The sequence below is a fragment of the Blastomyces dermatitidis genome (genome assembly GCF_000003525.1).
Source record: "Blastomyces dermatitidis ER-3 genomic scaffold supercont1.2, whole genome shotgun sequence".
Lineage (NCBI taxonomy): Eukaryota > Fungi > Ascomycota > Eurotiomycetes > Onygenales > Ajellomycetaceae > Blastomyces > Blastomyces dermatitidis.
In genome coordinates, this window is record NW_025544775.1 from 8,297,959 (window position 1) to 8,320,371 (window position 22,413).

Sequence of the window (22,413 nt, forward strand, 5' to 3'; positions counted from 1 at the left end):
AATGAATTCTGTATTGATGATTCTTCTATATCTGAGAAAGAGGCTGATTTCACAATTCAGTGATATTAACATGATGTGAGTTACTTGTAATATCCTGCAGTTAAAACATGTTCTGATATCACTTATACTGCCTTGCTACTTACTCAATGAAATGTTGATTCAACATCTCAATATTGAAAGGCTCTATTACATGTTATATGTTATTTGAAAGGAATCATGAATCTGAGTATTTTCTACAGACATAATCTGTATAAGAGGTTCATTTTCACTATTTCTTCTGTTTCTATCATTTCTTCTGTTTTTTTCATTTCTATCAATTCTTTCATTACCTCTGATTTCTCTGATGATTTCTACCTGCTCTTCAGCTACTCAGATTCTGATTGAGTCAGTCTCTTGAATGATGATAGAAAATTAACATTCAGCTATGTTTTTAAGCTTACAGACAGTCTGATTTCATAGTATTCAGTGAAACAATCTTGTGTATCTCTAAGTTTCAATGAGACTGAATATATGACTCTTAGTGAGGTGATCTGTGAGGCAACATGAATTCAGAACCTTATGATTGAGCTCAGCTTTATTACTATATCTCTGATATAGATTCTCACTGATAATAAGAGTGTCATAGATCTCACAAAGATGACAGTCATTACAGTCTGAAGTAAACACATTGACACATGTTTTCATTTTTCATGTTGACAGTTGAATCAGAGAGTTATTGATTTAGAATACATTCTCATCACTCAGATAATAGTGAATGAACTTACTAAATCTCTAGATAATGTGATATTTGTATGATTCATGATTTTGCTAGATCTTACAGGCACAAAAGTTGAGAATGTTTAATTTTACATTTGTATTTAATTTTGACAGACTATCTTGATAGTTTGAGTGTTTTTGTATGTGATTCTTATTATCTTAAGAGAGAGTGTTGACTCTAGACTGATCACTGAGATCATGAATTTCACATTTAATCTCATTTAGTCTGATCTCATACATTTCTTGGCATGAATCTCACTGGGACTGACTATCAAAAAAACATATAAAGTGACTATATATCAGATCTTAAAATGAAATTATGACTTGAAAAAAATGAGAAAGTGATCTCATTTAATCTCATTTAGTCTCATTCTTGATATAAAGTTACTATTTTTAGATATTTTAAGGTTTTTTTTAGACTATTTTTAATTTTTTAAAAAGTAATGCTTTTTGATAACACTCAAATGAGATTTAAAGTCATTTAAAGTTATAAAAATAATTTAAATTGAGAAGTGAAAATCATGATCTCATTTGAAAAATGTGATAAGAGTAGACACTAAGTCTCACTGGGACAGTATGGGACTACTATCTAATGTTAAAACTGTGTAATGGGATCAGTCGAATTGGTAATGGGACTATCAAAAAATCTGGTCCTGGTCCCAGACACGGTCACACGGTCAGTCTAGTTGGCCCTTACAGCCGTTGCGGTTAGCGATCCCACTAGATCACGTGACCCACCACTATATTATGTTCCTGTAGATAGATCTATCAATACAACCTTCAACTATCCTACATTTCATAACAATGTTATCCTCCAAGACAGAATATGAATAGAACAATACGGAGTACAAAAATATGATATATTTGTCGCACCTGCATTGATTGGTAAGCTCTTGTTTTCTTTACTAGCATGTTCAACTGCCCTGTTTATTGCGAATAATACTCCTACGATATACAGTTTCTTCCTTCCTTATCATCGTCAGCATTGGATGCACAGCATTTAGGTGTATTGAAACTTTAGTTTCCAAGTCCAGAAAGGCTGCAATTTTATTAGCTGTCTCCTGTTTTCTGTATCTGGAGAGCGGCTTGTTAAAAACAGGTTTGGCTTTTCCTCGTCAGATCCCGGTTCTCATTAAATGTCGGCAGCAGGGTTTTATGATACTATTAGTCGTAGCTCTACCAGGAGACGCGAGCAAACCCAACAGGTCTCAAACTATCTCAATTAGTGATAAAAAATATATGCTGAAGCTGCACGTAGTAAATCAAGGCAATGTTGAAAGAATTCAAACGCCAAAAAAGAGCATTGGGTATTATAAGATAAGTGTTGACTACATATATCGGGAGGGAAAAAAAGCCAAGTAAAGTGTGAGGAACAACAGCAACGTGTAGAGAATGCCTATTTCAAACTGCTGGAATGACTGAGTTGCTGTAGGAGCGTGGCAGTTTGCTCTGCCGAATAACCAAAAAACACAGGCCCATGAAATACCATCTTAGGCTGAACGGAGGAGGTCGGGGGTGGTTGCCTTTCACCATTATTGGGAGAGATAAAATTGTCGGGAGGTAGATGTCTTGGAGTCTCCTCTGTTTGTACATCGGCAACCGCAGAGCCAGGAACACTCGTCGGTGGTTGGGCGTCCTTATCCACGAGATTTTTGAATGGGCATCGACCCGCAGTCGGCGGTGATCTCATCTTCTCCGGCAATGGGGTCGAGACGGATGACTGCTCCAAGCCATCCTTCTCATAATCTTCCAACCGAGGACTTCCAGTTACACCAGAATCGACAATTGGTGCAGCTGGTGACAAATTAGGACTCGGAACAACATTCTGATGAGAGATAGGAACATGGATTCCCCAAGGTCGACTAGGTGACTCTCCTACTCGCACGTCTCGTAATGACCTGTTGAAATAGTTGCTCCTTTGTTCCTCGTCATCGTCCTCTTTCTCCTCCTTAGCATGATCTTCCTCTCCACGGGAAGCCGGCATGACCTCTATCTCTGGGGCTTTTGCGCCAACCTCCTCGGCCCATTTTTCTACTCTCCCGATAGAAACCGAGGCCGTATCACCTGGCCTACCAGGTCCTTGGGTTGAGGGGAGATACGGTTGATGATAAAGGCCTAGTCCTTTAATCATATTGACCATGTCCCCATATTTCTCATCTAGTTGACGGATGCTCTTCGAGTCTCTTTGATACCGCTGAATACAAATAGCATGGCTGCGAGGTATCTCATGCTTGTGTTTTTGGAAATACTTGGCCACTTCCTCTGGAGAGTGGTCATCTAGATACCTAATAGGACATCTGGGAACAGCGTCTTGCACCGAGCAAGACCGAGTACCCTGGAGAGATTCAGCTTTGATAGGGTCTAGGTCATGCGCGCAAGTATCTGAACTTTGGTTCGCCAACTTAGGTGCAGGCCCAGTGCCATTCGGAATTGCAAAGGGACAACGAAGGTTACCTTGCACACCCTTGACAGTGAAATCATGCTCAAGAGAAGACCTAGCTTTCGCATCCACCGCAACGAGACACGTATTGTTATTTTGATGATACCCATCGCGCGTAATGCGTCTATCGGCCAAGTTTCGGTAGGCTTCAAGTCCTTTGGCGATAACGTCGAGCTCTGAAGTTGTGATGTAGCCAGCTTTCTCTACATCGTAAATCCACCCTGTGTGGTCTGCGGGTGTATCGCAGTTGGATTTTTCAAAAGGAACAGGATATATCTTTTCAGCTATTTCTGTTTCAGTGCCAGAGCGGTTGGGCAGCTGGCTGGCAAGTTTCAAGTACTGGTTCATCATCACGTCAGTTAATGGTACTTCGATAGTTGGATGTAATGAAGTAGTGATAAAGGGTATGCCAAAATCAGCTAATACATGCAAGTGAATCAGTCACCGCCGCAAGTTTGCGGCTTCTGATCTAGAGCTAATAAAGATTGTCTCATCACGCAAGGCAAGGGAACAGGTGAGGATGAAGGATTGCAAGCAACAAAAAGAGACACAGGTAACATACCTCATTATGAGCAAACTGGAGTTTGTTCCACAACTCTCTTTCTTGCCATGCTAGTTTCTGGATCGTGTCAATAAGCGTATCAAAGCCCCTGGCCAGAGCTATGATCTCTTTCCTTTGCTCATTCTTCTCTGAGGTTCGAGCGGGAGACATTCTACAAAACCCCAACAATTAAGAGTGGTTGACAACAGTGCATTGAGCAGCGGGAGAAACAAACCCACTAGTCACATATGGATTGCTACCCTTTTTTCAAGGAATCAACTTTGCACAGAATTCGGGAGGGATAAAATAGAGAAGAAGACAAAGAGAAGAGAAATCAGAGATGGTTCTTGATGGGAAAATGCCTGGAAGCTAGCCAGGTTAAGCAATGTGGTCTGTGCACCTGTGTTCGGCGAACACATCACATGATTTATGCCGTTCGTCCCAGATCACGTGCCGCAGAGGAAAAAAAGCTGCTGTTTTATGAAATTTCCAGGATGAGCAGCAGGAGAAAGAGAATAATAAATAACACAGGCACTTGACCACTTATTGTAGAGTGTATGTAGAGTACTGGGGGAAACGCTGAATGGACAGGAACATAATTGAGTTGGCTTTTAAGTTTTAGATCTACAGCTAAGAGCTCTATAAAGCGTATACTGATTTCTTATTTTATTTGCTGTTTTCGTCCAGGCTGGCTACAACACGCATCCCTTTCCTTCCCCTCCTCTCTCCCCTTCACTCTCTTTCACTCTCTTTCACTCTCTTTTTCTTGCTCTCTCTCCCTATATATATCTCCCTCTTTCTCTCCTCCTTTCCCCCCCTTCTCTCTCATTTCCTCACTACTCGTTCTCCTCAAGTATGAGTCTTCCTACCTCAAACCTTCCCACATCCAAGCATAGCGATGCCACCACCACCCAAGACGCCCCCCACCCCCCCACCAATACCTCCGCCGCCGCCGAACTCACCAGTCTTAAGATAAGGCTGCGCGGTGCACTGCGTCAGTTCCCAGACTTCCCCTCCAAGGGTATCTTATTCGAAGATATCCTCCCGATCTTTGCAGACGCCTCTCTCCACGAAGCCCTGATAAGGTGTTTGGAACTACATATTATCGAAACATATGGACATGACCAGAAACCGGATGTAATCGTTGGTTTGGAAGCCAGGGGGTTCTTGTTCGGACCATCACTGGCGCTGAGATTGGGAGCCGCGTTTGTGCCAGTGAGGAAGAAGGGCAAGCTCCCTGGGCCCGTCGAAACGGAAACCTATCAGAAGGAGTACGGTCAGGATTTCTTTCAGATGCAGGTAGGCTCTATCAAACCTGGGCAGAAGGTTGTTGTGGTGGATGACATTATAGCGACAGGTATGTGCTTCTTTTATACGATTTTTCTTCCTTTCTCCCCCCTGGTACATCCTTTTACGCCCGACAGCATGTTGCACTTTTGCACATTATACGTATCCACCCACGTATACCCTTCGCGTGTTAAAATATAGTATCTAGTATTAATTCAGAGAACTCCCTACACAGGCGGATCCGCATGTGCAGCTGGAACGCTTGTTCAAAAGCTAGGAGGAACGCTGCTCGGCTTTATCTTCATGCTTGAGCTTGACTTCCTCAAGGGACGTGAAAAGCTCCCTGCTCCGACATACACGCTCCTCTCGACACAATAATTCCTTCTGCCATTTAACATTGAAAAGCCTTGCTACGCTCAACCGTGCCTTGATTGATACACGTTTGATCTTCGTTTTATTTTCCAGAAAATGAGAAATGACAAAAAAAACTAAAATCAACCATGAAAAAGATGACATAATTACACGGATGATACCATACCGGTGGAGGATTTTCCTTATTTCAAACGCAGAAAAAGATTATGCAGCCCTAATATCTCTGATAGACCTAGCTTTGCTGCCACTCGATTTTTTTTTTTTTTTTTTTTTTTGTTCATCATGACTTCTTGAGCTTGATCCCACATCATGCATGTCTTGTTTTTATGAAATCTCCCCTTTTTACCCAGTCCGTGCTGCCACCCATAATAATATATTCCATGGCCGTTCTCCAATTTTTCTTTGTTTTATGCGACTTCCTGTCCCAGATGGCCGTCGAGGCGAGAATATGCGTTCGAAGCCATAAATAATAATGCCAATTTCCAAAAAGCATTCTCTAACAAACTGTTCTTCTTCTGCCTCGAACTAATGCATCAATTGGAGCTAAAACTTTCCGAGAGAATAGGCCATTGCACTATACATCAAATCTGGTCTCTATCTTCAAATCTCTTCCTGCTTTGTGAGACAGGAGGGTTATTTCTTACGAGTAGTATCTTATCTGTCTCCAATCGGCTTAACAAGAGGAAATATTGCACATGTTTCACAACCTGCCCAGCTGAGTCACAACCAACGACCTTCCATACAGTAACAATGATAATCATTCACCTGTGCGGAACGATCAGACATTTCGAAGCTCATCCGTCAATGGCTGTTACAGAGATATTTCTGGATTCTAGAACAATATGAACAGGAAGTCAAGGAACACTGCGGCTGAGACAAACGTTGCCGCGCCCAACCCACGTGCCCAGCCATTTGAACCTGCTCTCCTATCTCCCAATGCTTCTATTTTATATATGCAATGCAATGGCTATTCAAGCATCCCCCCACAGTCTATGTTTCCTAAAAAAAGAAAGAAAGAAAGAAACCCAAAAACTGTCTGTTGTACTCGTTCCCGCCGGGATAACTAGCTAGGATTCGGGCTCGCCACCTAGACTTCGGCTTAATTCTGCATAGTTCTGCAAAGCCTAGCTCTAGATTGTGCCCTCCCCAGCTGTTGCAAGCTCCTAAGAACATATCAGTGGGACTGATGATATAGCTTATTTTGAGTGTGTCAATCATAGAACATCCAGGCTGCAGGTATGTATTTAGGTCTACAGAGTTGAAGATGCTGTCATCACCCATTTACAATATATATAATAACAAGGAAAACAACTGTGGATTTTGTAAATTACTCTTAGATCTTAACAGAGCCTGTTACTGTAGCTATATATGTGTATGTGTACAAGGTGTTTATCTTTTCACATAACCTGGCTTAATTTAAATTACCATCAATTTGCCTTAAAAACTGCAAGTTATCAACAAATAAATTTATCATATTTTGGGGATATATAAGAGGATGACTACTGTTGTTACAGGAATAACTATAAGAAAAGATTTTACCCTCTAGCCCCTCTGAAACAGAACGGACCGAATTCCAAGGATAGTCCATTAATGAATTAATGATACTTGAAACTCATCCAAGATAAGCACGACTTTTCAAGGATGCATGGACGTGAGATACCAAACCGCTGCTGCTAGGCTACTAGATAACTAACGGCCTTCATCACAAGCCAGCACTAGCAACTCATGTTCAACATATCCTGTGGCAGATATTATACGTAAAATGGATTTCGCTGTGTCCCAATTCAGATGTCAAGAAGAATCTCCCAAGCAAGGATATAAATAGACTAACTATACCTGCATTTTCACTGACAGAAACCGAGTGGAAGGAGAGGCAACTTTCGATCTAATGTATTAACAGTGCGTAACTTCTTCGTAGATAACTGTGTATACTACTGTGTAGTTTATCCATTGGGGATATTTCGAAACTGGGTTAATGCACAGTTGATGTGGACTAGATGGGGGAAGGGCGGCACAAACTGTCTCCTCTGCCGACTAGCCGAACTCTATTTGCCTATCTATTGGCTGAGGTGCTTCCATAGCCGCGCTAAGGACGCTATTTGAGCCGGTGGCGACTCTTCCAAGGTTCTCGAGGTCCTGCCGCAGTGCGTGCCGCCCAGTATCGAAAGGTTTGAACCCGGCTATTGAGGGGTTCGCTTATCAATCCCGGTTCCGATGTGCCGGCGCGACGCTTTGCTGCCGGCTAGTGCATCGTCTCTATTTTGTCCGAGAAGAAACACCACTCACAAACCTGAGCTAGCCTTTATGAAAATATCTTGTCTCTCCCTCCTCCATCCCTTGTCCACTTCTAGTGAACAAAATACTAGCTCTCATGCGTACCCCTCTCCGTATCGCCGTGCTTGAATGCGACGTTCCCCTGGACCAAACAAAGTCCAAATACAAGGACTACAGCGGGGTATTCGAAGACCTATTCTGCTCCAGCGCCAAACTGTTAAATCAGCCCGACAAACTCGATCCGGCCACGGGGCTTGAGATCTCAAAGTGGGATGTCGTGGAGGGCGATAAATACCCGAACCTGGAGGACGTTGATGCCGTGTTGATAACTGGATCCAGTAAGTATAAAAAAATATTGATTTTATTTGCCACTCCCCGGCAATGATGATCCTGATCAACGAGCTGAGAAATTGCACAGGACATAATTCCTACGACGATATTCCTTGGATAAACAGACTAGTCGAATTCACATCCAAGGTCCTCGCGCAGGATCGGGTCCGCATCATCGGTGTGTGTTTCGGCCACCAAATCCTCGGAAGGGCACTGGGGGCAAAGGTCGGCCCTAATGAGCGTGGCTGGGAGGTTGCAGTGCATGAAATGGACCTCACAGATAAGGGGAAGGAGCTATTTGGCGTTACCAAATTGGTAGGTGGATCCTTTTTTTCCTTTCCCCTTCGTCTCTTTTATTTATCTTCCCCCCTTTCTTAAAATGTTCAGCAATGCTTCCAATCAAACCTAAGATCTGCCTATTAACCAAAAACCCCCAAAACAGCGCCTTCAGCAAATGCATCGCGACATAGTCCATTACTGCCCTCCGAACGTTGCTCTGCTGGGCTCCTCCCCAGTTTGCGATGTACAAGGCATGTATTCTCCCGGCCGGTTTATATCCGTCCAAGGTCATCCCGAATTCACCAAGGACATTGTGGCAGAGATTCTTCATGCGAGGCGGGATGCGGGAATCTTTCCCACGGGGATCTATGAGGGTGGATTGGCTACTGTTGGGAATGAACATGACGGCCTAGTAGTTGGGAAGACGTTTTTGGAATTCTTGATCCACTGATGAGAGATGAGTGATGAGCAGCGAGGGCTTTCGTGAGGTTGTGAACCCGCCACACGCTGAGAGGAACATGACATAGATATCCATGGATCAGAATTAGATGCTCTTATACATCCCTGGTCTGGCTCCATTGCCGAATATTGTTTTTAAATTCCATGTTTATAGATACCTAGATATTTAAATGCATTGTCCTGTGCTGTACAGCAAACTATGATAGGTAGGTTAAAAGGAAATTATTTTACTTTCCACAATGCAGCTTCCTCGTCTGACCATATGCACATGTATTCATTCAATGTTGGCTCTCCAATATCCAGCTTTACCAACCCTTCAAATGCGGAGGGGTGCACCTAAAATAAGACAGAATGCTATGTCTGCCCTTCGTGCGATATAATGAAGGTCTGCAACGTAATCCATAAACCCGTGGTCCGTAATCCCGCCATTCGAAAACTCACGGAACCCCAGAGCCTTGCTCAAACGGACTTATTAAGACAGGGGAATAAAAAGGAAATACAAAGGGATTACACAGTATCAGGCCTCTCCAAAAATCCCGGATCAGAATCAATCCTGCTCTCGAACTTCGTCCACCAATCCCTAAACACTCTCAACGGCACAACCTCCTCACCCGGCGCCCTGGGATCCGTAGCCGCAAAGCTAGCCAAATAATTAAACGCATTACCAATAATCCGCTGCGCAAGTGTTTTGGTCGAGGGTGCCGACGACCACTTAGTCACCACCCCCGCGCCCTGTTGGCCCGCGGACATCTTCACTAGATCCACCGAGGACGGGAAAGACGATCTTTGCAGCTGGTTCTGGCCCTGGTTTTGCAGGTCTGTCATCTTCGACGCTACGGCCTGCACGGGTTCGATGGTGATGCCTAGCGTTATCGTCGCGTTGGGGTTTATCTCCGCTGGGTTGGCGGGGACGGTGGCGCCTTCGTCCATCATTTCATCTTCCTCTTCTGCCTCCGTGCGTCGACGGGCGGAGGGGAAACTGACCCTGAAGATGGCGGAGGGTTTCTCATTGGCGATTGCGCCCAGGAATTTAAATTCCGGGGCCGCGCTAGTCGCGGTAGTTGTGTTGGTAGGGTTGAGGATGAGGTCCTTTGGGAATTGGATGTAGACCGCTGCTGCGGTGTCCGGGGGCAAAACGACACCGGGCAGGAGGAAGATGACTATGTGCGAGAACTTGGGGAGGGCGGGAAAGGTGAAGGCGAAGTTGTTTGCGGGGACGGTGGGGTCTGAGGACAAGGGGACCACGTCGGTGAGGCAGGGCCGGCTGGGGAGGACGACGGAGAACATCGCTGGTGTTGTCCGTAGATGAGCTGGTCATATGCATAAACCTCGTCAGGGTATGGGTTTGTATATATATAATATATAAGTTCTGCTATAGCGGATTTAATTTTAGTTCGGCAATGGATATGTTGTTTCGAAAGGGCGCAACCATGGGAAGCTTATTTTGTTTCTCAGATCGATGACGTCCTGGCTCAGGAAATTAATCTCGCGTGTCGATCCAGGGTTGTTTCTGATATATGAAGCATTCTTAGCGAGTGACTCTGTGTATGTTCCTTGAAATAGAGAAGATTGGCAATATCAATAGAAATTATCTCGTAGATTCCCATCGAATTGTCTGCGACTGCGATCTCCGAGCTGTATCCCCACAACTATGTTGGAGCTACTACACAAGCCCTAACCCACGTGACCCACACACATATATTTAGCTTTCACTAGCTACTAGTTAAACAACAATCAACCATGTTCAACCTCTCTCACAGGTTATGAAGCCCTTGCACTTCTACGAAGCATTATAACCATGCAATAATCATACAATAAGCTTTTCAAATAGCTGCTTCTTTCATTCAAATACCCCATGCCAAATGCCTGTCAATATGAGATTGATCAACCGCGAAGAGACTACAGAGAATCAGATAGCTGGATCCTTTTCAACACCAATAACCGCGCGAAGACAACGCAATAATCAAGCCCAAGATAATCCTCCAGAACGCGAAGATATGAAAGATCATGATGAACCAAGCTGCTGGTTTGAACACCCAGAGAAATGACCTGCAGATTGAAAGAATAGAAAGAAGGACAATGATGATGATGCTGCTACACCTGTATGCTACAATCCTGAGCAAGTCTTCTAATGATGCTCATGATGACCGCCAATATCGACGCCAAAACGATGGAAATACCGATAACGATGCCAGGCCACAGTGCCTATATGATGCCAGGCCCCAGTGCCTACGATGCCCATACCGATGACCATGATGCCAGGCCACAGTGCCTACGATGCCCATACCGATGACCATGATGCCAGGCCACAGTGCCTACGATGCCAGGCCCCAGTGCCTATATGATGCCAGGCCACAGTGCCTATATGATGCCAAGCCCCAGTCCCTATATGATGCCAGGCCCCAGTGCCTATATGATGCCAGGCCACAGTGCCTACGATGCCAGGCCCCAGTGCCTATATGATGCCAGGCCACAGTGCCTACGATGCCAAGCCCCAGTGCCTATATGATGCCAGGCCCCAGTGCCTACGATGCCAGGCCCCAGTGCCTATATGATGCCAGGCCACAGTGCCTACGATGCCAGGCCCCAGTGCCTATATGATGCCGGGCCACCGATTGCCCATATGATGACCTATGCCGATGACCTATGCCGATGACCTATGCCGATGACCTATGCCTATGCCTATGACGATGAAAACCACAAAAATAATGAGAATGAGATCCCGCGGCGTTAGAACGACTGGGGGTAATACCAATACTGAAAGGACGGTCACAAACTAGTCTAGCGGCTTCTAGTGGCTGACTAAGCATATCCTCGCCGTTGCCAATCAGAAAGAGCCTGTGAAAGATTTCTGAGTGACGAAATTCTCTACACACACTCTGAACCGCATCCAGCTTAATGTTGTTCACCATCATTTATTATTTTGTATGTACTTTGCGATTGAGTTCTTAAGATATGTGTAAGATCACCTATGCGTTTTTAATTTAGATTAAGAGACCTAAGCATTCCGGTGTCATAATCCTCCCCCCGCCCATACGAGCAGAAGAAATAGAAATAAAAACAACAAAGAAATATCAATTCATCGATTAATCAAATCCATAGTAGTTAATAACATTGCCAAAAACGATGAAGGTCACCCTTTATAGAACTTAGTCGGCACAAATGGCGTCGCCGCAACAGTACCCTTGCGCACTTTCTTCCTAACCAGAACACCTACCTCGGTCCCCTTTTTATGGAACCCCTGCTTCACATATCCTAACGCGATATTCGCCCCGCCCAGTGTAGGGCTTGGCATACCAGACGTCACAACCCCAATTTGCGTCGTGCCATCTGCCATGTCAACAATCAGTGCACCTTCGCGCGCTGGCGGTCCAGACTCGATGGTTAGGCCAACACGACGCTCCGTGAGAGTCCTGGCGGGCGATGCAAGCTGTGGCAGGATGACCGAGGCGCCGTTGAAGCCAGAGGAAGGGGACGATGGGTCGCGCCTGTCTTTGCCAACGAGCCACCCGAGGCCTGCTGTGGGAGGGGTTTGTGCGGATGTTATGTCATGGCCGTATAGACACATTCCTGCTTCGAGACGGAGGGAGTCGCGGGCAGCAAGGCCGGCAAGGCGGACGTCAGGGTTGGAGAGGAGGAGTTCACAGACCCTCATAGGCAGCTGTGCGTCGGTGTCTGTAGGGATGGAGATTTCGAAGCCATCTTCGCCCGTGTAGCCTGTTCGGGAAACGAGGAGGCGGGATGGAGAGTGTGTTCCATCTGGGAAACTGATGTGGAGAGAGCGGCATTGGCCGAAGTGAAGGGTGCTGAGGTCCGAGTCTATGGAGGCTTCACCAGGTGTGATGAGGGATTGGAGGATGGATGCGCTTAGGGGACCTTGGAGTGCGACTAGAGCACGGTTATCGAGGATTGACCAGTTGATGACGGATTCGCGGGAGGAAGGGTCATGCGTCTGTCTGAATTCCTCAATTTCTTTCTCGAGAAATTCTAAATCTTCCTTGCGGCGGCCAGCGTTTGTGACTAAGTAAAATGATTCGGGGCCCAAGCGGGTGATGACGGTATCATCAAGTATGCCCCCGGTTTCTCTATCGAGGAAGCAGGATAACGTGGAGCAGTTATCTTGTAAAAGATTCAAGGACGAAGGGGTAATTTTCATGAGAAGGTCAAGAGCTCCAGGGCCGCGAATATGGTGCTGAACCCTAGGGTGTATTTGTTAGTTTTGCGATATACTAGAGAAGATCGAAACAGATATAAAATCAATGCTGGCTGAATAACATACATATGGCTCACATCAAACAAGCTGGCCTTGTTTCTTGTCCAGTGGTGACTTTCAGCATGGCTCAAATCGCCGTATACCAATGGCATGGAGAACCCGGCAAAGGAAGCCATCTTGGCCTTGTGTGCCGCATGAAGATCATAGAGCTGGGTCTTCTTCAATGCAGATGCAGCAGACGAGGATGAAGAGAAGTTCAACCTTGCGCCTGCCTGATGAAGGGAAGCGTTGACTTGATAGAACAATGGCACGCAACCGGGACGGGAAGTGTTGGTGATTGTGCGGAGAGCGGCCTGCGGCTGTGATCGGGCGTGAGAGCTCAACAATCTGGAGCCATTGGCAGTTCTGAAGACGGGTGTGGCATATCCAGACCGTAGCCGTAAGACAGTGGTCCCTTTCAGAAGGGAACGGGCAGTTAATGGCTTCATGGTGGAACGTATGCCAACCTGCAGTTTGACAACAAATGAAGGTTGAGAGTTGGGGGAAGTTTTGGCGGGGGGCAGATCCCGGGGCAGAGGTCCAGGTCACGTGTTGATAAGGTCTCGGGCGAGACAAGACGGCTTCTGGAATGAGACGCGACCGACCAGTGCGGTCTTGGCATTTCCGGAAAGCCGCTACAGCCGCCGAGCCTCATTAGCCCGGAGTGTTTGCGGGCAATTGGCGAAGCAGGAGATCCGGGAGCCGCTAGTCTACCCTGGGACTAGTGGCGGATATGAAGTGTCCCCCCCGCGAATAAGCGCGCGGAACCAATTCCGTACGGATCTTGGGGCAGCTCCTACTTGCTATCAAGATCTCCGAGAGTTCCCAACTTTAATCTTCTGCCGTACCAGTCAGTGTACATGTAAATGTACTTGTCCATGTTCTGTAGGTATCGCAACCATAGGCATAGGCTCACTTTTATCAGATATTTCTCCTCCTTGACCATGGCATCTTCCTGGCTTCACATTCCCAAGGAATCTCCTTTCTCGCTAGCAAACATCCCTTTCGGAATCATCTCCACTACTGCCTCACCTAATCCTCGCCCAGCAGTCGCAATTGGTGATCATGCCCTAGATCTCTTCGTCTTCTCTTCCGGCGGCGGCTTTTCCCAGTTGTCGTCCTTTCAGCAACACCTTGACGTGTTTGCCCAGCCGACATTGAACGATTTTGCAGCTCTTGGTCGACCTGTTCACCGCCAGGTGCGGGAATATCTGCAGGCGGTTTTCAAAGAGGACACTCCCTTCCCGGAGGTCCTTAAAGCAAACGAGAATCTTAAGCAATCAGCACTGGTTCTGCGAAAAGATGCCACTAACCATCTTCCCCTGAGCATTGGTGATTACACAGACTTCTATGCGGGCCTCAATCATGCTTACAACGTGGGAGTTCTGTTCCGTGGGCCCGACAACGCCCTCCAGCCAAATTACAAACACCTGCCTGTCGGCTATCACGGACGAGCGTCATCCGTCATCCTCTCCGGACAGCCTATCCGGCGACCCAATGGACAAATTCTCGCCAATCCAGCTGCTACCCCCAAGGAACCTATCTTCTCTCCTTGCAAAAAACTAGACATCGAACTCGAGCTGGCCGTCTTCGTCGCCCAAGGCAACAAGCTAGGCGAACCCATACCCATCGACAAAGCCGAGGATCATCTCTTCGGCGTTGTGCTGATGAACGACTGGTCTGCACGGGACATCCAGGCCTGGGAATACGTGCCACTGGGCCCCTTCAATGCGAAGAACTTCGCCACCACCATCACGCCCTGGGTGGTCCTGATGGATGCCTTGGAGCCATTCCGCGCACAGGGCCTGGAGCCCGGCAACCCGCTGCTCCCATATCTGCAGGAGAAAAAGGCGGAGAATGTATATGATATCCCGCTGGAAGTGCATCTTGTCGCAAACGGCAAGGTCACCAAGATTGCCGAGTCGAACTCGAAAAACCTGCTCTACTCCTTCTCGCAGATGTTGGCTCATCATTCGATTACAGGATGTAACATGCGGACTGGCGATCTTTTGGGCAGCGGGACGATCTCTGGCGACAGATCGGGAACTCTGGGGAGTTTGTTGGAGAACACCAACGGTGGAAAGAATCCGATTAGACTTGCTGATGGGTCTGAGCGGGTTTTCTTACAGGATGGCGATGAGGTTATTCTGCGTGGTGCATGCGGGAAGGAGGGGAGTTATGTTGGCTTCGGCGATTGCACTGGCGTTATAATTCCAGCTCCTCAAATCTAGGTACGATGGCGATAATGTTCTGAATCATATGGTTACTTTATACAATTTGTAACAAGGAATAGTTATTCATAAAACAATTTAAAACCTTGACTATGTATAGTCATGTGAAAAGTAAACATAGAAGGAGCTAGCTAAGCAGTATTACTAGACCTAGTTCTTCTTAAAGTAGTTCTTGCTTCTTTCTCTCTTTGTTTCTATTGTTAAGAGTAAATTTCTTTCTTAATATGATGTTTACTGACTTCTTTATTTTTCTTCAAGAATTCAATTTCTGTTTTCTTTCATAGTTAAAAATAATAAAATAATAAAATCAGATTTTTTGATAATTTTTCTGTAAAAGGTGTTGGTTGATTACTACTGTGGAATGGTTAATCCGTTGTATTCGTGTAGGAAGAGCTAGCTATATATATATTACATATGAGATCACGTGTAGGCGGAGTGGTCGCTACGGCAATGCCACTAGGGCAGATGCTACACCCCCTCTCACATCACCATGTAAGATCATAAATAAAATATCTTAATGCACACGAGCCTCTGTGTACAAAGACATTGCAGAGCTAAGCTCAAAACAGAAGACTCTGCAAGATTGATTTTACAGCTTATTAATAGAAGAGATAGAACTGTAACTATAGTAAAAGCATATCTGTAAAGTGAAATAAGATTGACTTGAGAATGAGTTAAATAATAATATAGATAATTGATGAAAGACTGAAGAGAGATCTGCAGAACTAAGAGATAAATTAATTATCAAAGATAATGACTGCAGCTGTTTTCTTAATTAAGTTAAGAATAAAGTTAATAAGAGATGTTCTCTATAATATCTGATAATACAGTAAGCTCTTTGAATAATAGTTTTCTTTTTACAGACTGCTGTTAATAAAGATATATCAGAACTATAAATCTTATAGTGATAAAACTTAATCTCTGATAATATATCTGTTTCAATAGACTGTTCACAGACTTAAGAGACTACTATTAATTATATGAAGTGTTAATATATCTAGAATAATAGAGAGAGTTCAGACTTATTTATTATAGAATCTATAACTGTAGAAGAATTTAATTTTACTATATATATTCATTTACAGTTCTACACAGTATAAAGAGATAATCAGTGATAGAAAAGATGTAATAAGAGAAGATTACAATATCTAAGTTCTCTGAGTGTGATATTGAAGACAGATAGCTGTAGAAGTAGTAGAACACTGTAAAGAAATAAATTAATTAAGAGACTGATTTTACAAGTAGTGAACACAGGCTTTTGATACATTATTCATTCTTGAGAATCTATGAGAGGTGGTTGATAAGATGCATAATCTATTATTCAAGAATCTGTACAGAGTAGATAATATGATAGTGCAATGTCACAGAATTGCACTTCACTTAATTCTACATCAATCAGTGAGCTGTATTCGCGCCAAGAACTTCAAAAAGGAAATTCTTCACTTTTAATGATCAGGGTTTTCATTATATATTTACTTCGCTTCACTCTGTAAATTATAATAAAGAATCAATCATCTCTTACAAATCTAGCTATGTCATTCTCAAATTCATTCAAATCATGCTATCTGCATTGAGTTTGTGTATTCTGTCTCTCTTCATCTGTAAAACCTAGTAAATCTAGAAATAAATGAAATGTAATTATACTCAAGAGTTTAGTTAATTCATCTACTATCATTTCTTCAGTTAAAATGTAATTAATTGAGATTATATCATTGTTTAACTGACTGTAAGTGTAATAAAATCAGATATTAATATACTTGCTTTTTATAATGATTACAGTCACTATGACAAGATCAATTATCTTCTTATTATTTATCTTAATTAATAGAAGATCTTCTATTTCAATAAAGCTCAGATTCATCATTATACTTCTTAATTATATTACTTTATATACAGCTTTGCTCAATGTCACATATTCAGTCTCATTAGAGCTTAAGAATACATAGAGTTACTTACTTAATTATTATGAAATTAATATATTCTTCAATTTAAAGATATAACTGAATGTAGATTTATAATTATCATTTAACAGACTGACTTAATTGAAATCTGTATATTTAACTGATATGTATATTATATTCAGAAATTCATTCTCAGATCTCTCATCATCATTCTTTATATAGAATATATCAATCTTATATATTTCTTTCAAATATTAAATAATATGTAATAGAGTCTTTCATATTTTAGAGATGAGAGCAGTGTTCTTCTATATCAGTAGAGATACTATATAAATAATATTCAGTCACAGCTTGATAGCTAAGTATTACAGATATCTAACAGTATACTGAAATTATCACTTTATAAAACTACTTTCTTTTTTAAAGATGAGAGAGTTATCTAGATATAGATTCTTATTCATAAGTATACAGATAGCAGTTATATTATCTAGATAAAAATCTTCTATCAATTCATTGATATAATATTAAAGTATTAATTTGACTTTATTCTTTATATATTTCACTTTCATTTCTAGATATTTTATAAATTTCTTTAAGTCTTTGATCTCTAGTTTTTACTGTAAAATGTTAATAAGTTAATCAGTATTCTTCAGAGTATCTGCAAAGATATGAAGATTGTTAATATATATAATTATATACAGGTGTTTTCAGGCTGAATGCTTTCAAAGAGCAGAGTTATAAGAACTCAGACTGAAGTCATTTTCTCACAGTATAGCTATTAAGTAGTTATATTATATTTTAACAGCTGAATTCAATTTATATAGAGATTCTTCAACTGTATAGATAAGTATATACGGAGTTTCTTATTCAAAGTCTGTGAGATATCTTATATAGACTGTTTTGTCTAATCTATTATATAGATATATTATTACTATATTTACTTACTGTAGAATTCAATCATACTTTACAGTAATTATAAACATCATTTAATTTATTATATCTGTAATTACAGAGATATAAGTCTTCTGATAAGTGTCTGTCTTCAATTAGTTATTATATATAACTTATTAAGATTTTTATAATATATCATTCTTATCAGTATTGAGATTATCAGAGTAGTTCTTTTCAATAAATACTCAGTAATCAGATATCACTGATTCATTATATAAGATATCAGAATATGAAATAAGTTGTAATGTAACAGAATCAAAGCAGTGACTAGTCAGTGATATCATGTAGAGATAGTTGTTTAAGAAGCTGTATAAGTAAGCTTGACTATCTTACTTAAATAGTGAGCTTGTAAACTACAGAGTTATTATGAGAATATCACAGATATAATACTTAGTATACTAAGAAGATTATATAAGATACTGTCAGATCACGTGATCTGGCTTACTAATTCTTTCACTATATAACTTTTCACAAAGCTAGCAACCTTTCAATCACACAAGCTTTACATCTTTCACAGGTTATGAGACCTGTTTTGTGTAAAATCACTGCCAATTTGAGATTCCTTGTCAATATACTCATTATTTGAACTACTGCTTCATTCAATACACTCTTCAGAAGTTAAAATTATCTTATTCTATCAGTATTGATATGTTTGAGATCTTGATGATCAATAATACTACTGCTCACTTAAAAAAGAGGCTTGCAGAAAATGCATCACACTTGTAAAAAAGTAAGAAAAGAGAATGATATTAGCAAGGATTCAATAAATGAATATCAAGATGACAGATTCAATATGATCTTGCTTACATACACATTCGCGATCTTGTATTCTTTTCACTGAGTCAGTTGCAGTTGATGATGATGATAATGATTCTTCACACTTATACTCTGTCAGTAAACATTCTTCTGAAGCTTTTGAAAGCTTTATTGATGAACACTCTGAAACACTCTCTCAATTCAAAGCTGGTTTGAATACAGCTTCTGACACAGTCAGGCCAGCCTCTTAATCTACTCAACAGCTTGATGCTGATTCTCTTGATGAGAATAATGAACACTCAGATGTCTATTATTCGGGCGAGGCAATATCAGATCAACAGATGAAGCATCTTAAGATAATACTTGAGATGAACAAGAAGAAGCAAAGAGTTCTAAAACTCAAACTACAACTGAAAAAACTCTGTTAACAGAGATTCTCATTCTCTATAAATCAATCACAGAATGTCAACAATCATTCTGTTATTACATCAACAGCCTGTACAGTCACATGGAATTCTAATCTCGGTGAAAGGTTGGAATTCAATCTTTATGAACTGAATAGTCATGTTGGCAAGGCAATCTCTCAATTCAAGAAAGATATCAAGAATACTGTGAGATTAAACAGTCTAACTGACACATTCAATTACATCACATGAAGCATCTTCATGAAATTGAAACTGGTTGATACACAGTGTTGATATATAATAGAGAAATGACAGACTCAGAACCCTCTATAAAAAGATAATAAGTGAGCATCATTCTGAGACATCAGAAACTGATGACTCTACACATTCATCTTGAACTTCTTGAGTGCAGGTGTCAGATCACATTTCTTCAAATATGATGAAAATTGAATCACTTATACTCTATGAAATGCAATTGAACAGAAATACTCTGTTCTTAAAACACAGTTATGCTGTGAGACAGTTCTGAAATTCATGTCTCTTGATAACACACAGATCACTAATCTACACACATTCTTTAATAAGTTCTGATCTGTCATTATGAAATTGAAGATATTGAATGCTTTCTCTTCACATGCATGAATATTTAATACCTTCTACTCAGTTCTACTCAACAATTGAAGGAATTATGTTCAGAAGAAGATAGAGAAGATACAGGATTTCAAATTCACAGCTGTAATATTGAATGTTAATCTTCTCATGAAGGAAATTCATTCGCGGCTTGATTCTTCAAAAGATAAAAAGAATCTGCAGAATATAGATTCTGCGGCTAATACAGCTACAACAGCTACAACAGCCACAACAACTACCAGCAACAATACATTGAATCCGGCCCGTGAAGGCTGTACTGAACATGATTGTGACAGTTCACAAGAGAGCTTCTGAAATCATCAGAGATTGGGAAATTCATCTACATATTCTGATTGTGAGAGATCTCACTTTGACATCTGTTGATTGACTAATTCAGAGAGTGCTCTGAATAATTGAAGAATAAACAATGCTGTGAGGATAAAGAAATTCAAGAAAAAGAAGAAAAAGAACAATAGTGAGAGTAGAACTCAACTATTTATTACAGATGAATCAGAGACCTATCAGATGACAAATCTTGCAGAGGTTATCAATGTGTCAGCCTGTTTCATAAAACCTCACAAGAATTCCCTGACTATATAAGATAGTAGCGCCGGATGCCACATAGCAAGTGATAGATCATGATTTTCAGAACTTATAGCAATCAATGATTCAACAGTTCAAGTTATTAACAAGGTTATTATGAAGATTCAGAGTGTCAGCACTGCATTCATTCTGATAAGTGAAAGATTAATAGAATTCAATCATGTATACTACATATCAGAACTATCTGCAAATCTGATCTCTGCTGAGCTTATAAAATGTCAGAGCTATATTCACTGTGATATACAAGTTAATGCTGAGAACTACTTTGAGTTTCTATTATCTATCAACAGTGATATCTTCTACATCAATCTGTCTCGCAATAATATTTACATTCTATTCAACAGCTCACTGACATTTCATGAGATAATGAATAACTTAATGTATGAAGTAGTGGCATATATGACTGTTCTGAAATCAAAGACAATCTCAACAGATTATGATTCAAATGCAGAGTCTTTGAGATCTTTCAGCTGTGAGAAGATTGAACAGTTAATCAACTCTAAGAATTCAGATAATGATTTCTTTATTATCTCATTTTCATCTCAATTATCTGCAGTTCTTCTGAAACAGCTTTCAATAGATAAGTAGCATTGTCAACTTGATTATATCAGTGAAAATAGTATATTAAAATTGATTAGAGATCTGTAATTTAATATTATCATTATCAGTCTGAAGAAATTATTGTTCTGTATCACATGTATTAAGTCTAAACAGAAACACACTTTCTACAAGGATTTCACATCATGTCATGCTATCTGCAAGGTCTTGAAGATTTGAGTGAATATCTTCAGTGATAATGAGACTCTTGAAATCAAGAATGATATATCATCTTACACTGGTAAGAAGCTTGTAATAATGATAACAGATAATGTCATCTGTATGAGATGAACATTTCTATTGAAATGCAAGAAGAAGATGTTGAGATATCTACAGATCTTCAATCAATTCATCAAGAATCTGCTGAGACATGGCATTGCAATCATTCACTCAGATTGTGAAGAATTGAATTCAAATGCAGTCACAGCATACATGCTCAGTGAAGATATAAAATGAGAGCTGACTCTCTCTCATACTTCACAGTAAGATAAAGTATCTGAACAATTGATTGATTTAATCATTGAGAAGTTTCAATCACTATTAATAGACTCTTTAGCTCTGAAAAAGATGTGAGATGAGACAGTTATTGCAGTTACAGAGCTGCTTAACCTTATATCAATCTTAACAATATTGTATAAGAACTCTGAAAATACAAAGCTGATTACACTGTATAAGGTCTGACTTGAAGCTCTATCTTCTATACACAGTATTCACTGATGAGGTTGCAAAGCATTCTTGAAGATAGTTCTCAATCTCATCAATAAGATGGCTTTTCATTTCAAAGAGTTGATTTTTATGAGATATAATGATTTTATTAATTATAGATTGGTGAACTTCTTCAATAAGTGTTTATACATATCAAAAGACATCATCTTTCAGAAGAATCTTCATCTTGCTGATTCATTGATATTGACTACAACACATAATCTGAAGATTCTACTTAATACAGTCTGTAAAGTGACTGCAGTGATTTCTTCAGTGATATCAAGCCTACTCACTGCAGCTTGTCAAGAGACTGCAGTGATTTCTGATCTATTCATTGATAAGAAAATTCAATCTGAGTGTTCATTATTTCTTATACTCACTAATAATTGATGAATTGACTATGATATCTTCATGAGAATATCTATCTTTTTAGTACAGAATACACTGAACTTCTCAGAATTCACAGTTGAATTGAATGATTCTCTGACATCTATAAGAAATATCACTACAGTGAGGAAAGCTTCAGTGAGAGACAGTCTTGAAAATCTACTCATCAATCTCAAGATTGCTGCACTTCTGATTCTAAAAAACCTCACACATATCAAAGCTTTCATGAAATGAAAGTATTATTATAAGATCTGTGTT

At 41.1% G+C, this 22,413-nt stretch overlaps 7 protein-coding genes across 10 annotated transcripts; 4 read left to right on the forward strand and 3 right to left on the reverse strand.

The window, feature by feature from the left end:
* Positions 1–1,544: 1,544 nt before the first annotated feature.
* On the reverse strand, positions 1,545–4,187 carry BDCG_02396 (the record flags this gene model as incomplete). 3 transcript variants are annotated; one of them, XM_045417938.1, is made up of 3 exons in its annotated part: positions 3,973–4,187; positions 3,759–3,909; positions 1,545–3,535 (listed from the first exon to the last, which is right to left on the reverse strand). In XM_045417938.1, exons 2-3 carry the CDS (start codon positions 3,906–3,908, stop codon positions 2,153–2,155), a joined length of 1,533 nt encoding a protein of 510 aa, XP_045280033.1. In that variant the 5' UTR covers position 3,909; positions 3,973–4,187. The 3 variants fall into 3 exon arrangements, with proteins under 3 accessions (XP_045280033.1, XP_045274630.1, XP_045280034.1); XM_045417939.1 differs by having other exon boundaries at positions 2,153–3,535; positions 3,977–4,000; XM_045417937.1 differs by having other exon boundaries at positions 3,759–4,187.
* Position 4,188: 1 nt separating this feature from the next.
* BDCG_02397 lies at positions 4,189–6,876 on the forward strand. 2 transcript variants are annotated; one of them, XM_045417941.1, is made up of 2 exons: positions 4,189–5,094; positions 5,260–6,876. In XM_045417941.1, exons 1-2 carry the CDS (start codon positions 4,593–4,595, stop codon positions 5,400–5,402), a joined length of 645 nt encoding a protein of 214 aa, XP_045274631.1. In that variant the 5' UTR covers positions 4,189–4,592; the 3' UTR covers positions 5,403–6,876. The 2 variants fall into 2 exon arrangements, with proteins under 2 accessions (XP_045274631.1, XP_045280035.1); XM_045417940.1 differs by having other exon boundaries at positions 4,267–5,094; positions 5,233–6,715.
* A 665-nt stretch (positions 6,877–7,541) lies between these two features.
* Positions 7,542–10,387, forward strand: BDCG_02398 (GMP synthase). Its single transcript, XM_045417942.1, has 3 exons — positions 7,542–8,008; positions 8,089–8,315; positions 8,443–10,387. Exons 1-3 carry the CDS (start codon positions 7,768–7,770, stop codon positions 8,728–8,730), a joined length of 756 nt encoding a protein of 251 aa, XP_045274632.1. The 5' UTR covers positions 7,542–7,767; the 3' UTR covers positions 8,731–10,387.
* On the reverse strand, positions 7,918–10,360 carry BDCG_02399 (uncharacterized protein). Its single transcript, XM_045417943.1, has one exon. It carries the CDS (start codon positions 10,023–10,025, stop codon positions 9,246–9,248), a length of 780 nt encoding a protein of 259 aa, XP_045274633.1. The 5' UTR covers positions 10,026–10,360; the 3' UTR covers positions 7,918–9,245.
* Positions 10,388–10,600: 213 nt separating the features above from the next.
* Positions 10,601–11,394, forward strand: BDCG_16576 (uncharacterized protein; the record flags this gene model as incomplete). Its single annotated transcript, XM_045425791.1, has 4 exons — positions 10,601–10,764; positions 10,863–11,006; positions 11,066–11,183; positions 11,254–11,394. 4 exons carry the CDS (start codon positions 10,601–10,603, stop codon positions 11,392–11,394), a joined length of 567 nt encoding a protein of 188 aa, XP_045280036.1.
* BDCG_02400 (glycine cleavage system T protein) lies at positions 11,205–15,397 on the reverse strand. The gene is made up of 4 exons (XM_045417944.1): positions 15,367–15,397; positions 13,018–15,240; positions 11,409–12,937; positions 11,205–11,382 (listed from the first exon to the last, which is right to left on the reverse strand). The coding sequence occupies exons 2-3, from the start codon at positions 13,437–13,439 to the stop codon at positions 11,872–11,874; spliced, it is 1,488 nt and encodes a 495-aa protein (XP_045274634.1). The 5' UTR covers positions 13,440–15,240; positions 15,367–15,397; the 3' UTR covers positions 11,205–11,382; positions 11,409–11,871.
* On the forward strand, positions 13,128–15,557 carry BDCG_02401 (fumarylacetoacetase). Its single transcript, XM_045417945.1, has one exon. The coding sequence runs from the start codon at positions 13,857–13,859 to the stop codon at positions 15,219–15,221; it is 1,365 nt and encodes a 454-aa protein (XP_045274635.1). The 5' UTR covers positions 13,128–13,856; the 3' UTR covers positions 15,222–15,557.
* The last annotated feature ends 6,856 nt before the right edge of the window (positions 15,558–22,413 follow it).